The sequence below is a fragment of the Stegostoma tigrinum genome, chromosome 23, assembly GCF_030684315.1.
Source record: "Stegostoma tigrinum isolate sSteTig4 chromosome 23, sSteTig4.hap1, whole genome shotgun sequence".
Lineage (NCBI taxonomy): Eukaryota > Metazoa > Chordata > Chondrichthyes > Orectolobiformes > Stegostomatidae > Stegostoma > Stegostoma tigrinum.
In genome coordinates this window covers 6945734-6960500 of record NC_081376.1, presented here as the reverse complement: position 1 = coordinate 6960500, position 14767 = coordinate 6945734, and the positions used below count along the sequence as shown (strand labels likewise).

Here is a 14767-nt window from a genome sequence, read left to right as displayed (position 1 = left end):
AGCAGTACTTATTAAAAAAAAAATTTCCAAATCTGATGAGCAATTTAAGTAGTTTTAATGTTACAGTGTAAATGAATATCAACTTCTGAGCAACAAATATATTTTGTAATGAAATTAAATCTATTTTTCTCCATAAATTAACAATTTTAATCTTTGGGTCGCATTAAACTAATTCTGACTATCATTTGAAAAGGTTACACCCATTAGAATTACATTTTGTTACCTTATTCTATGTAGAATTCCTGATGTGTGTAATTGAACCTTTCTGTCATAACCAAATTGCCTGGATGAAATAGTATCAGAGATAATGGGAACTGCAGATGCTGGAGATTCCAAGATAATAAAATGTGAGGCTGGATGAACACAGCAGGCCCAGCAGCATCTCAGGAGCACAAAAGCTGACGTTTCGGGCCTAGACCCTTCATCAGTGAGCTCTCTGATGAAGGGTCTAGGCCCGAAACGTCAGCTTTTGTGCTCCTGAGATGCTGCTTGGCCTGCTGTGTTCATCCAGCCTCACATTTGCCTGGATGAAATACCAATTATCTGTAGAGCTGTAGCAAAAGACGGTTAAGATTAACAACAACCAACCTGTAGATACTTTGAAATAACTCTTGCAGGAGTAGAGTGAGACCACTGGACATTTGCTCATATATTCAGAGGTTAATTGAGAGCATTAACTGGAATTCTACAAGGTAAACACTGGCACCAAATCAGTGCTGCATGCTCACTGTTATCATGCTTTGCCTTTTTTGCATATTTCACTGACTGCACAGATGCTGCCACCAGTACAAGGTCCAGTACAAGTTACACCACGGACAATGCACACTTCAACGGCACCGTTTCATAGCTCTGCATACGTTCATAGTATCATAGTATCATAGGTGTCAATTGACCCAACTGTTTGCTCCATGTTTATGAGAATTTAGTGCAACACAAAGTATATTCTTCCGTGTATGAAGTGACTATATACAATATATCACGGTTATTTTGCAGACTGGTAGAGGAAATGTGAGCATTCTATTGCATTTGATTATTGTTGGGATTTATTAAGTGAAATACTCTTACATTTTGAAGTGTCTTTTGGTCTATTCATTCCCCCTTCCTCCCTCTCAATCATGTACTTTGCTGTTTGGGCTTACTAGTGCCAAAAAGGTAGTTTTTAAAAACCTGCTTGTTTTTGAACAGCTTTACTTAAAACATGGTTGTATGAAAAGGCCCTCAGTGATAGCAAAAACATACCAAATGCAACATTTATTGTCTCAAATAAAGAAAAATGGTTAATTCAATTACTACCTCAAACCTGTCATGATGTGTGTGGAGAGAGATAATGGGAACTGCAGATGCTGGAGAATTCCAAGATAATAAAATGTGAGGCTGGATGAACATGATGAAGGGTCTAGGCCCGAAATGTCAGCTTTTGTGCTCCTGAGATGCTGTTTGGCCTGCTGTGTTCATCCAGCCTCACATTTTATTATCTATGATGTGTGTGGATTTCAGTCGCTGATAACTATATAAGCATTTCCTATGTTATAAAAGGTCAACAATATTAGTTTGTCATAAAATCTCTTCAGGTGCTCTGAGGTTATGAAAGATGCTGCATAAATGCAGTTTTTGCTTTTTGCTTGTAGACTTGAGAATATTTTATGATTTTTGGAATTTCAACAAAACTGCCAGTGTGATTCTTCCATGACCTTCCTTTCATTCATGCCCTTCTGTATCACAGACAAAAGGCCACAATTCTCGATGGTAAAGGGGATTGACAGGGCAGACCCAGCTTATTTCATCTGGCTGGGGAATCTAGAAAATGAGGCACAGTCTGAGATTTCTTCAAAGGGTTGTGAATCTTTGGAATTCCCTACCGCAGAAAGCTGTGGATGTCCCATTGCTGAATCTGTTTAAAGAGGTTTTTTTGTGTCGCAGAGTCAAAATATATTGGTGTTTAGCAGAAAAATTGAGCTGAAGCAAGTGAACAGCCATGATCATAATTAAGTGGTGGATATGCATGAGGTATTCTATAATCTGCTCGTCCTTATTCCATATAAGCCCAAGTTTAAGGCTAAGCTAACCTCTATGCTTGTGAAATTGATAGTACTTGTATTAAGGTTTGTTTACTTAATACATTGTTCGACAGGAGGTGGGTATTCCCTGTTGAGCTGGTGTTGAGCATTCATCCCTAATGTCCCTTGAAATAGGTGGTGGTGAGCTGCCTTGAACTGCTGCAGTCTATGGGGGTATGGGAGCATCCACAATGCTCTCAGGGAAAGAATGCCAGAATTTTGATCCAGGAACCCTGAAAGAACAGAGATATGTTTCCAAGTCAGGGTGGTGAGAAACTCAGAGAGGATCTTTTAGGTGATGGTGTTCCCATGTATTTGCTACTCTTTGCATTTCAGGTAATACAAGTCATGGGTTTGAAAGGTACTATTCTTGGTTAGTTGTTGTCGTATAGCTTGTCGATTGCACTCTGTCTTGCCACTGAAAGGTAGTGACAAAGGGAGTGAATGTTGAAAGTGGTGATTGGAGTGCCAGTCAAGCATAGAAATACCTTTATGTCTTGACCTGTCCCTCTTGGATGGACAGACTTTGGAAGTCAGGAGATGAGTTATTCACTGCAAAATTCTAGCATCTTACCTGTTATTGGAACCACAGTATTTTATATGGCTGGTCCAGTTCTCTTCTCATAAATAATGACCACCAGGATATTGATAGAGAAATTTAATGACAGTAATGCATTGGGAAAATGCTTACTTTCTCTGATTGATTTGGTCATTGCCTGACCCTTGCATGGTGCAAACATGATTTACCCCTTAGATATTGTGCAGAACTTTTTGTATTTGAGCCTGGATTGCTTCAGTGTCACAAATGGTGCTCAACATTGTGCAAATCACCAGCAAAATCTCCACTTCTGAGGGAAGATCATTGAAGCAGCTGAAGAGGTTAGGCTTAAGTTACTACCCTGAGAAACTCCTGTAATAGGTAATAGACTGCAGTATTTGATCAAGGAGCCTGAGCAAAACTATATTCCAGAGGATGAAGAAATTACATTCTTTCCACTCTGAGGTTCTCACAACTGCCACCCCACCACTTACATTCCTTGCCTACAGTATATCCATTGAGCAAATCACAAGATGGAAACTGCAGATGGGCTACACATCTCAGTAGGAACATAGGCAAAGCTAGTTTATGGAGTTTAACTCCCCAGAAGGAGCAGGTGTGTACACAGCTGTTGTAGAATTGTTAGGAATGGTCAAGGACAGGCTTGCTGCCTGGAATTCATTGGCGGTCCTTAAAAGATAATTGTTCAATGGTTCTTTAAGATGTAGGATATCAGAGAAGGTGAGATAACAAGTGCCAAGGTACCCATGTCCAAGCCCATCTGTTCACTAGAAGCTGAGTGCCTAGGAATGGGATCAGGAGGGGACCCTCTGGTGAACCTCTCTCTATTTCCTTCCTTCTCCTCCCCCACCCCCCAAAAAAAATTTGAGACATTCTACACAATGCATCTGATCTCACAGCCCTCTTATATTCCAGCTTCTCCTTTGGCATTTGGGAATGTTGAGCTGTTGACCGTTTGCTTGGCCAGCAGCTCCTGATTGAAACTGAATCTTGTCAGAGCTCCCAGAAATGGTGACAAAAGGGCGCTGCCCTGAGATTTCTGGCTAGTGAATGCAGCCACTAATGACATCAAATTCCTCTTTTTTGCACAGGTTTACAAACTATGTTATCAAATCACACAATGACAAGTGGTTTTACATAAAATAAAGAAAGGGCAAAAGATGAGAAAATAACCTGTTTAATATTTAGTATTTATTTTGGTGAAAGCTTTGGAAACATTGTAAGGGTTTCAATCAAGCTGCAATCACAAGTTAGATTTTTCCAGGGAATGTGCCTTCTGCCAGCTGATCATTCCATTTGTTTACCTAAGAAAGAAAATAAATAGTTATTTCATAGCAAACAATTTGATTTAAAAATAAGGAGCAGAATCTCAGGTTGAGCTACTTGAATGATTATTGCAATTAATTTGTTCATAGAACAATATTAACTAAAATGTTACAAAAGGAAAACAAATACGAAACCAGTTGTTATTTCAGACTTTCAAAATTTGACTTTAAAAAGCACAACCAATGCTTGATTTTAGCACAATAAAATGTGCCATTACTTACCCAGGAGATTGGGCAGATTGATTTAAATACCTTGTGATACCACTCACATGGAGAAGTATCAACTCCTTTTGCAGTTAGTGCTTTAGTACAACGATGAAAGTCTGTAAGATGAGCACAAGCAGGACACCGTTTCATTATTAAATACTATTCATAAATACTGCACTCGAATGAAAGAGAAAATCACTGCAGTATAAAAATAATTCACTACCAGCCCATTAAATCGATTTCAGCCCCATCTATAGCATGCACACAACTACAACAGCAAGGGACAATTATATGGTTAAGTGTAGAGGTGAGTGCTCACACAGAATTGAAGCCACACCATCGTATCAATGGATTACTGGCACCTGTGCTGGGCAGCAGGCATTGTCCCACTGGCTCCTCTAAAACCAGGCTTAGACCAGTTCACTGGTAATTGTTTTTATATATTCATTCATGGATGTGGGCATCTCGGACTGGGCCGGCATTTATTACCTGGAGGGCTGTTAAGTGTCAACCACATCACATAAGGTATGGAGTCACATGTAGGCCAAACTGCACGAGGATGGTTGTTTTCTTCCCTAAAGGGCATCTGCAAACCACATGGGTTTTTCCAACAATTAATAATGGATTCACGGTCATCATTTGACTTGATTCTAGACGTTTACTAAATTCAAATTCCACCATCTGCCATGGTGGGATCTGAATGCAGGTCCCACTTCATTTCCCTCTAACACCACCTCTCTGATCACCGACCGAAAAATCCATTTATGGGACAACAAATTGTTTTCTAATACTCCCATGAATCACCTTGGGATTCTGTATTGCATCAATGGTACTAGATTAATGCAGTTAATTGTTATGGATTATTCACAAATGAAAATAGTGTATCTCAGTCTAAAGAAATAATGTTGACCAAACAGCTAAAGCATTTTGGGAAGCACTTTTACACCCAAGGTTTGAAATGATAATAGATTTACATTCCTGGATATGGCAAACTGAAACACTTAAAAATACAGTAAGAAAATTTACTGTTAGGCACTAACTGGACAGCATGGTGGCTCAGTAGTTAACATTGCTGCCTCTCTGTCAGGGACCCAAATGCGATTCCACTCTTGGGTGACTGGAATGTGGAGTTTGTATGCTTTCCCTGCGTCTGCATGGGTTTCTTCTGGTGCTACGGTTTTGTCCCACAGTCCCAAAATGTGCAGGTTTGGTGAATTGGTCATGCTAAATTGCTCATATAGTGTCCAGGGTAGGTGAATTAGTCAAGGGATGCAGGGTTACTGGGATAGAGGGCATGAGATGCCCTTCAGAGGGTCCGTGTGGACTCAATGGGCCAAACAACCTGCTTCCACACTGTAGGAATTCTACGATTTGTGAAATTGCATTTTATTCCAAGTCAGTGCTGACTGTAAAAAATTAATTTGCATCCAGGCCATTACAAATGCACCACAAGGGTGGTCATTTCTGATGCAAGATAAAAAGACAGTTCCATTCTCCAACAGTCAAGTGATAACAAAAACTACCAGAATTGAACAAAAATAGCTGGATATTCTGTTGCGATGCATGATAGAAATTACTTTGATTCTCCCTGAAAACAAAAAACGAGTGGTGGATGTATGATGAGTTTTACAGTTGTATTTTAATTAAATTCTGTACATTACAGAAACCATGGTTGCTTGGAAGAAAAATAACAATTTTCAAAGAATAAAAAAGGAGTGTGGGGTTTAATCACTCAAGACAAACAAAGCCCAGACCTGAGCTAATTAAGACCCATGTTCATGTTTTCTGCTTCTGCAATTCTCTTACTAATTCCTCACCCAAGTAGTTTTGAAAGCAGTTCCTGGTTTGATTCTGGTTAGGAAACCTGGCATCAAAAGGTGCCGTCTTGTAATTCTTCAGCTTGGTCTGAATATCCTCTGCCATCATGTCTGAAAAACCAAGCACAAAAAAAAGTCTTTTGGAGAATGCAACACAAATTGAGCTCCCAGGCTTTTTCCTGAGTGTATGCAATAATGTATGGACGATGAAACCTCTAACATCCTGCTCTTTAACCACTTCCTCAGACAAGTTCTTTGTTTGGAGAATGTTTTATATAGTGAAAGCACAGATACACAAGGCAAATTAAAGCAAACCAAATCACCATTGGAGTCTGAATTCACAAAACTCAAATTTCGATAATTTAAATCAAACCAGCTCTAAAGCAGCAGAGTTTGCCTTGATCTTTACTGTTAGTTTCACATTCAAACTAAGCCTTAGAATGAAAACACACAATCAATTGATACTACGTGAAAACTATGTCAATTTCCACATCTGATAGCACACAACCTCTTTCCCCACGCCCCCCTTTGGAGAAATACAATTGCAAAACGATCCTGACAAGCGCAACGTGAAAGGCTTCAGAAAGTTTATTTTATCCCCAGGACTTGATTTGCACAATAAATTATTTAAAATGTACGCAGTGGGCTCAAAATCTTGTTACCTGGAACTATAGTCCTCCATAGCTGTTCCAGTATATTTGGAGGGACATGATGAAATGCAATGTCTGACAATACTCAACTGCAAGTGGCAAATCCATACTACTTATGGTTGGTGATCCATGGGATGTGGATGACACTGGCTGAGCTGACTTTTTTTTTTGCCCATCTCTAGTTGCTCTGGAGAAGGTGCGTTCTTGAATCACCACGGGCTATGAGCTGCAGGTAGACCTATATAATACGTTTAAAGAGGCATCCCAGAATTTTGACAGTGAAAGAACAGCTATACTTCCAAGTCAGGATGGTGAATGGCTTGGAGGCGAACTTGCAGGTGGTACCTACGTAATTGCTACTCTTGTTCTTCTAGGTGAAAGTGGTCATGGGTTTGGAAGGTGCCATCCAAGGATCTTTGGTGAATTTCTGCAGTGCATCTTGTAGATAGTACACACACTTTAGCTAGTGAACATGTGTGGATGTGGTGCTAATCAATTGATCTGTTTTGTCCTTAAGTTTAAAATCCATCATCCAAAACAAGATTATACTAAAATCTTATGAAACAATAGATTATAACAATCCAAAAGCAAGCTGCTTTTGCTTCCAATTGATCAATAGAAGTGTAGGGGGAAAAGACGGGTGAAAATATCACAGGAATATAATCCAAGGTCTAGGTAAAGCTCAGGAGACATGGTAAAATTTGCATTCAATTAGTAAAAGCTAGTGACCATGATTATCAATTTGTTTTAAAAAGAAAGAAAATTCAGATTCACTAATGTTCTTCAGGGAACAAAATCTGCCATCCTTACCAGGTCTGCCTACACATGACTCCAGATCCAAAGCAATGACTTTTAACTGGCTTGCTAGGCCAAATCAGAAGGCACCCTGTTGTATCATAACTGCTACGAAGTCTGAAAGGAGTGGACCTGGATGGCCCGGACTGGAAACAGCACCATACTCAGCCCAATGATTTTGAAAAGTCTACCTTAATAAACATCTAGGATCCTGTGCCAAAACTGAAAGCCTGATGCCTGGACCATTAAAAACATGATATAGTCACTCAATCTCAGGAATTCTAACTTGCAGATATCTCCCAGCCACCATCACCACCATGCCTGGATATGTCCTGTCCCAGAGCTGACAGCACAGTGGTATAACCAGAAGACAGTTGCCCTAGAAGTCCCGGATATGAAGTACCCTATGAAAATCAGGTCAAACATGGGCAAGGATTACCATATACCACACCCTCTCAGCTGACAAAAATCTGCACTCCTTTAGGATTAGCACCAAAACGAAGAAATACTGAAGGTAACACAGGCACACTTCAAGATCTATCACCTCGACTGTCTCCATAACATCAATAAAAGGACCAAATTGCCACAGCGCTAGAAGACATAGCTGCAGCAGGTGGTAAGAACCAGTAAAGAGTCAAAAAAAAACAGCTTGAATAAATTTGTGATAACACGGTGTGAAGTTGGATGAACACAGCAGGCCAAGCAGCAGAGGAGCAGGAAAGCTTGATGTTTCGGGTCGGGACCCTTCTTCAGAAATTGAATAAATTTTTCCTCACTAATGTGCCTCTTGTGGGTGTATCTGTAAATGACAGTATCAGCACTAACTATCACAGTTCTTATGGACCTGAATTCCTGACTTCACACCGAGAATAGCCTCCATCGTGTTGTGTGCCTAAATGGGATGGACTCTGAACAGATCTAGCAACCCACGAGGCACTGAACAAGCATCAGTTGCAGAACTGTAAGCAATCGTGGTCTGGCACACGCCTTTTCTAAACAACTTATTCCTAGGAGTTATTAGACTCCTCCTGAGCAGGTGTGACTTGAACCTAGGCCTCCTGGCTCAAAGGTTGGGACATTACCACTGTGCCACGAGTCCACTATGGCCCTGCATATCCCCTACTTTACCACCATCAAGCTGTGATTCATGACCTCAGGAGGTGCACCAGGCACAGCTCCACAAGACTGAACAATCTGGTGATGCTTGAGCACAGGAGGACACGTGCGCCAAACAGCATCAGCAACAAAATGATAGGAAGTCATTTCATTCAAACAGATCCAATCTGTGCCCAGCCGCCTCGTGAACTGCAATAAGCCAATGAAGAAGTTCTACGAATCTTCTCCTCCTGAAGAATGAAAAAAGACCAGCACAAGTGCAGAAGACAAATCTGAAGAATTTGCCTTCATCTCCAGCCAGGAGTTACAGATGGATGACCTCCTCAGCCTCCTCCAGAGATTCCCATCATCAACCCAAATGTCAAAATCTGAACCACTTTGATTCACTCCATGTCATACCAAGATTCTGACAACATTCCACCAATAGTGCTAAAGACTTGTGCTCCAGAACGAGTCCAAGTTGTTACCCCAAGCTCCAACACTGTCGTCTGACAATGAGGAGTTACCCAGGTTACTCTAGTCCAAAAAAAAAAATCAGAATAAATCCAACCCGTTAGTAGTGCTCAGTCAACTGTTCAATTATCAGCAAAGCGATGGAATTAAAATCAAGAGCATGCAATTACACAACACCAAGCAATAAACAACTCAGTCCAGGTTCCCTCAGCTCCTGACCTATTACAGCCATGGTCCAAACATGGGACAAAATAACTGAATTCCAGAGGTGAGGTGAGATGAAAGTGACAGAGATTGAGGCAGCATTTGACTGCATGTTAGCATCAAGGAACCCTAGCAAAACGGGAGTTCCTGAGAATTGGAGGAAAACTTCGCCATTAACTGAAGTCAGACCTGGCACAAAGGAAAATGGTTAGGATCACTGGAGGTCAGTGATCTCAGTCTGAGGACAACACTACAGGACTTCCTCAAGACCATATCCAAGGCCCAAACATCCTCATCTAAGCCAACAATGACCTCCCCCCACCTCCACAAGGTCTGCAGTGGGGACATTGCAAATGACTGAATAATTGCAGCAGTCCATGAGCAGATTCAGCTGGTGCTGGACAATTTCCAGGTTTGGGATGCAAGTAATATGCATGCCACATAGGTGCCAGACAAAGACCATCTCTCCATGGCCTTCAAATGACCGGTGAATCCCACTACAACATCCTGTGCATTGCCACAGACCAGAAACTGACATGGACTCATCACATAAATACTGTGGCTACAAGAGAAAGGAATTCTGCAGCAAGTAACTCTCTTCCTGACTCCCTGATGCTCCAGGGCAAAAGTCAGGAGGGTGATGGAATACTTGTCTGGATGAATGCAGTTCCAACTCCAAGTCAGAATCTGGACACTATCCAGGCCAATGTAGCCTGCTTGATTGGCACTGCATCCACTCTCTTCACTGCTGACCCACAGCGGCAGCAGCGTATCATCTACAAGAACGTCCTTCAACAGCATCTTCTCCTACTAGAACAACAAGCGTAGAAGTTAAATGGGAATAATTTCTCTTCCAAGTCACATAGCATTCTCTTGGAACAATATCAAATTCCTGGAACACTCTCCCTCACAATTTTGAGCGTGTACCCATAGCCCAAGGACTGCAGTGGTTCAAGAAGATCACTCATTACCACCTTCTCCAGAGCAATAAGGGATATGAAATAAACAGTAGCCTAGCCAGCAGTGCCCATTCCCAAGAATAATTAAAAATAACAGATGGATTCCATTTTTAAGTACTAATATGGCACTGAAGGGTTACTGGTATAAAATATCTGAAGCATGCAGTTAAAGAGGGTATCTTAACCTAATTCCACTTAAACTCCTGCTTTGAGCCTAGTGCAATGTCATAACACTAAAGGATGTTACTACATATGCTGGAAATCTGAAATAAAAACAAAGTGCTGGAGAAATTCAGCAGGTCTGACAGCATTGGAGAGATAAGCAGTTAAAGTTTCAAAATTCTTTTGAGCTTGAGAGGGGCAGGGAAAGGGGATAGGTTTTATATGATAGAAAGAAATTCAGAATAGCAAGTGGACCAGAAGGGGGAGGAGGGGACATGGTTACAGAATGAGCAAGGTTAGACACCACCAGCATTATAAAACAAAAGGCAATGAATGTGGAGGAGAGAGAGGTGGGCTAGGTGAATGTTAATAGTAGAATGTAGCTCAGTTCTACCAAATACAGAAAACTAGTTGCTTGAGAGGTGGGAGGAATTGAACGGAGGGAAATAATTTTTGTGGTCTGTAAATTGTTGAACTCAATATTGATTCCAGAGACTATGAAGAACCCAAATGGAAAAGGAGGTGCTGTTCCTCCAGCTTGTTTCTGGGTTCACTGAAACCGCAGCAGACCTTGGACAGAAACACGAGCATGGCAGTGAAGTGCTGTGACAAAATGGGCAGAAACCACAATGTTAGTGCTGTGCTCACCAACCCAGTGTGCATCTGGTGTCACTGTTACAGTAACATCAGCACTTGGGAAAGTTCAAACCCATTTAAAATGTGGATACTATTAATATTTTACAATAAAAGGAAGTACTTAAGTGTTGGTTCTATGTGAGCCAACTCTGGATGCTAAGGAACCCAAACGACTCAGGCATAAATGTTAAATGGAAGTCCACATCTCCATCTGCCTCCAGATCACTCATTCAGTTGGCAGTATTCCCTCTGAGTAATGTGTACATGAACAGTAAGGTTTAAGAGGGATATGGGCCAAATGCTAATTAATGGGACTAAATTAATCATGGTATATCTTGTTGGCATGAACAAGTTGGACCAAAGGGTCCGTTTCTGAGCTGTACAGCTCTATGACTAGTCTTCAGTTCATCATTCACTCTTCTCCTTTCATTCTTACCAATTGTCCCAACCTCAGAACCTTATCCTTTCTTCAGCTGTACTGTAGCCAGCACAAAACATAAAGACACCTCCAACAAAAACCCCCCTGCCAAAGGGCTCTTATAGCGTACTGGGAGCATCCCGAACTCAGAGTTGGAGAGATCAGTTGGCTGGACAACTGGTTTGCAATGCAGTGACAGCAACAGGTTATTATGAAGGACTCTCCTCAATCTCTCCCTTTCTCACGAGGCGTGGTTACCCCTCAGGTTAAACAACCCTCAGTCATTTCTCTCTAACGATGCTCTGGCGAGGCTATGGTAACTTTAAAGGTAAAGTCTGTTTACCTTTAGCCCCGAGTCAGTTTTCATCCCGCCTGCTCCAGACATGGGCCATAATATCTCTGCACAAGCTGACCAGAAATAAGCCTAGGGGCCATAGCTTAACCAAACCGCGTAGGGTACTTTTCTGCTGTAAGGATGGACAGGTCGGGGGGGGGGGGGGGGGGGGGGGGCATGTTGAGGTTAGTAGGTAGGAAGTGGAGGTGCGGCTTGAGGTTTTGGGAAACCCAGCTTGTCCCTGCCTGCCTACCTATCCCCTCCTCCCACCTCAAGGTGCACCTCCGTTTCCTACCTACTGACCTCATCCCACCTCCTTGACCTGTCCATCCTCCCCAGACTGACCTATCCCCTCCCCACCAACACTCACCTCTTCTGGCTCCATCCCCACCTCTTTAACTTGTCTGCCTCCTCTCCACCTTCGATCCACCTCTGCTTCCCCCCCTTCCCCATTTATTTCAGAACCCTCTCCCCCTCCCCTTTGTCTGATGAAGGATTAGGCCCAAAACATCAGCTTTTGTGCTCCTGAGATGCTGCTTGGCCTGCTGTGTTCATCCAGCTCCACATTTTGTTATCTCAGATTCTCCAGCATCTGCAGTTCCTATTATCTTAAGGGTACTTTTCTGACGTGTCAATCCACTCTGACCCAGCTAATGGCAGGGTCCTTCTGCATACAGCAAGTCAAAGCTGTTTTGGTCAAAAATCTGAAACAAAAGCTCTGAACAGGAATTGTGCTGTGAAGAAAGAGCAGAAATGAAGCCAGATCAATTTCTATTGCTCACATTCAAATTCAAATTCCATCTACGCCAGGCTGTAATCAGTGTCCGCTTCAGTCACCCCGCCACCCTCCCTCCACACACACCTCCCCACCCCCTCTGGGGCCTACAGCTCCCAACACCACCAGTTCACCTCCGACACTGTCCTCTACCCTCACAAGGTCAATCCAATCCAGGCCTGCAGTGACATTGAGAAGGACAAACCAGGGTTCACAAAAAAAAGGATGGAAAGTCTCCCTCTGTAATTTACCTGCATACAGCAGGAACGGGTCCCCACTGAGCTGAAATAGCAACTGTGTACGAAATTTCACTGTGAATGCAGAGTTCTCTAAGCGACCTTTCACAGCCTGAAATAATGTAAACCCCGCTCGGTTTGGTGCAACAATGCAGAGCGCCGCCTCGCTTAGGCGCTAATTAAAATCTCAAAGCGAAAGCAGGTTCCTGCTTCCCTAGCCTACTCAAAAAGGATTCAATCTTGAAAGATGCGGAGGCTTTCAAACCAGGCTGCAAACGTCTAACATCATTTCTGTGCGTTTGGCTGCTCCGTGTCTGGAAAAGACCACGTCCTACCTGTAATCCAAAGCGACAGAGAAATGTGCTCGAAAAACGGCTACACTTCACTTCCGTGTTAGTTACACTGTGTCTGCTCACTAACGCTGCATGGCGTCCTACAGCAGAAGTTCAATACACCCCACCCATTGCCAAACCTAAATACTCACTCACTCCAAAATAACTCACCAATTTAAGAACTCGTTTCTGATCGAGATGCTTACTTACATTGTATCAGCCTGAAACAAATCTACAACTACTGTTCTAAACGTTTTATTTGAAAATGGAGGAAATCGTTTACCCGGAACAGGAACTGTGGCGGGGGGGGGGGCGGTGAGAAGCAAGTAAATTAATGTAACAACATTCCAGTCGTGATTGCAACATGCAGCGGAATGTAAAACAAAGGTGTGAATGCAGTGTTTGTATAGACAGAATTTCAACTATTAAATAAAGGATGTATGTGAGGGCTAGTTCCAAAAAAAATGCGATTAATCATTAACCACATTTCATTATTTGGAGTATTTAGCACCGCTACAGGCCTGGTCAGAGAGTGCATGCAGTTTAACACCCTATTAATACAAAATTAATAAGCCTCAAAATGAGAAATCATTGTATCAATTTAGAGACCCTCTGTTCAAAGTAAAGGAAAACCTAAAGAACTGCAGATGCTGCAAATACGAAACAAAAACAAATTGCTGGAGAATCCAAGATAATAAAATGTGAGGCTGGATGAACACAGCAGGCCAAGCAGCATCTCAGGAGCACAGAGATGAAGGGTCTAGGCCCGAAACGTCAGCTTTTGTGCTCCTGAGATGCTGCTTGGCCTGCTGTGTTCATCCAGCCTCACATTTTATTATCTTGGATTCTCCAGCATCTGCAGTTCCCATTATCTCTGCTGGAAAAGCTCAGCAGGTCTGATAACATCTTTGAAGGGAAATCAGAGTTAACGTTTCGGGTCCAGTGACCCATTCCTCAGAACAGGGACCCGAAACGTTAACTCTGATTTCTCTCCACAGGTGCTGCCAGGCCAGCTGAGCTTTTCCAGCAATTTCTATTTTGGGTCCAAACTACCTTAGGTTGAAACTTTGCACCTTCGTTAGAATTCCCCAGGAATTTGAGCAACCTGTACTTTCACCTTGGTTTCCACATTGGCAACCCCTCAGCCAATGAGGGTTGACTCTGCGGACTGGAAATGTTAACTGTTTCCTCTCCACAGATGCTGCCAGACAGCTGAGTTTCTCCAGTAATTTGTGTTCCTGTTTCCAATTTCCAGCATCCATAGTTCTTTCATCTCCCCTTTGTTTTCCTGCTGCAGTCTAAATTATTGTGATTGTTTGAAATGTTGTATTCTTGTGTTTTGTCCTGACAAAGAGGAAAAGTTTCAACCTACTTCTATTTTGTTGACAATAATAAAGCTTTTCCTTGTGTAACCTCTGGGTCTTTTGCCAATCATCTTACATTGGTGGCTTCTGCTTCTCTTCTGGAGTCATACAATCCTATTAGTGTGGAAAGAGGCCATTTGGCCCATCAAGACTGCACCAGCCCTCAGAGCATCCCACCCTGACCCGGTCACACCCCTACCCTATCCCCATAATCCTACACTTCCCATGGCTAATCCACCTAATTTGTAGATTCCTGAACACAACAGGGTAATTTCCTATGGCCAATCCACCAAACCTGCACATCTGCAAATATAAACAATCCTGTGTCTATCATTTCTAGACCCCTCATGATTTTGAATATCACCATC

General features: G+C 42.3%; 1 protein-coding gene across 4 annotated transcripts; it reads right to left on the bottom strand.

Annotated features, from left to right (window-relative positions):
- Positions 1–3777: 3777 nt before the first annotated feature.
- Positions 3778–13338, bottom strand: LOC125462596 (cytochrome c oxidase subunit 6B1-like). 4 transcript variants are annotated; one of them, XM_048552795.1, is made up of 4 exons: positions 13246–13338; positions 5966–6076; positions 4164–4264; positions 3778–3920 (listed from the first exon to the last, which is right to left on the bottom strand). In XM_048552795.1, exons 2-4 carry the CDS (start codon positions 6072–6074, stop codon positions 3867–3869), a joined length of 264 nt encoding a protein of 87 aa, XP_048408752.1. In that variant the 5' UTR covers positions 6075–6076; positions 13246–13338; the 3' UTR covers positions 3778–3866. The 4 variants fall into 4 exon arrangements, with proteins under 4 accessions (XP_048408752.1, XP_048408751.1, XP_048408750.1 ...); XM_048552794.2 differs by having other exon boundaries at positions 13207–13323; XM_048552793.2 differs by lacking the exon at positions 13246–13338 and adding an exon at positions 13039–13174.
- Positions 13339–14767: the final 1429 nt, after the last annotated feature.

Bases quoted from the DNA above. Each gene is read 5' to 3' on its own strand.
- LOC125462596 (XM_048552795.1), bottom strand. From the start codon at position 6,074: ATGATGGCAGAGGATATTCAGACCAAGCTGAAGAATTACAAGACGGCA. The intron at 4,265-5,965 runs GTGAGGAATTAG...CTCATCTTACAG, and splicing joins CTGCTTTCAAAACTACTTGG to ACTTTCATCGTTGTACTAAA. The intron at 3,921-4,163 runs GTAAGTAATGGC...TTTCTTTCTTAG, and splicing joins CAATCTGCCCAATCTCCTGG to GTAAACAAATGGAATGATCA.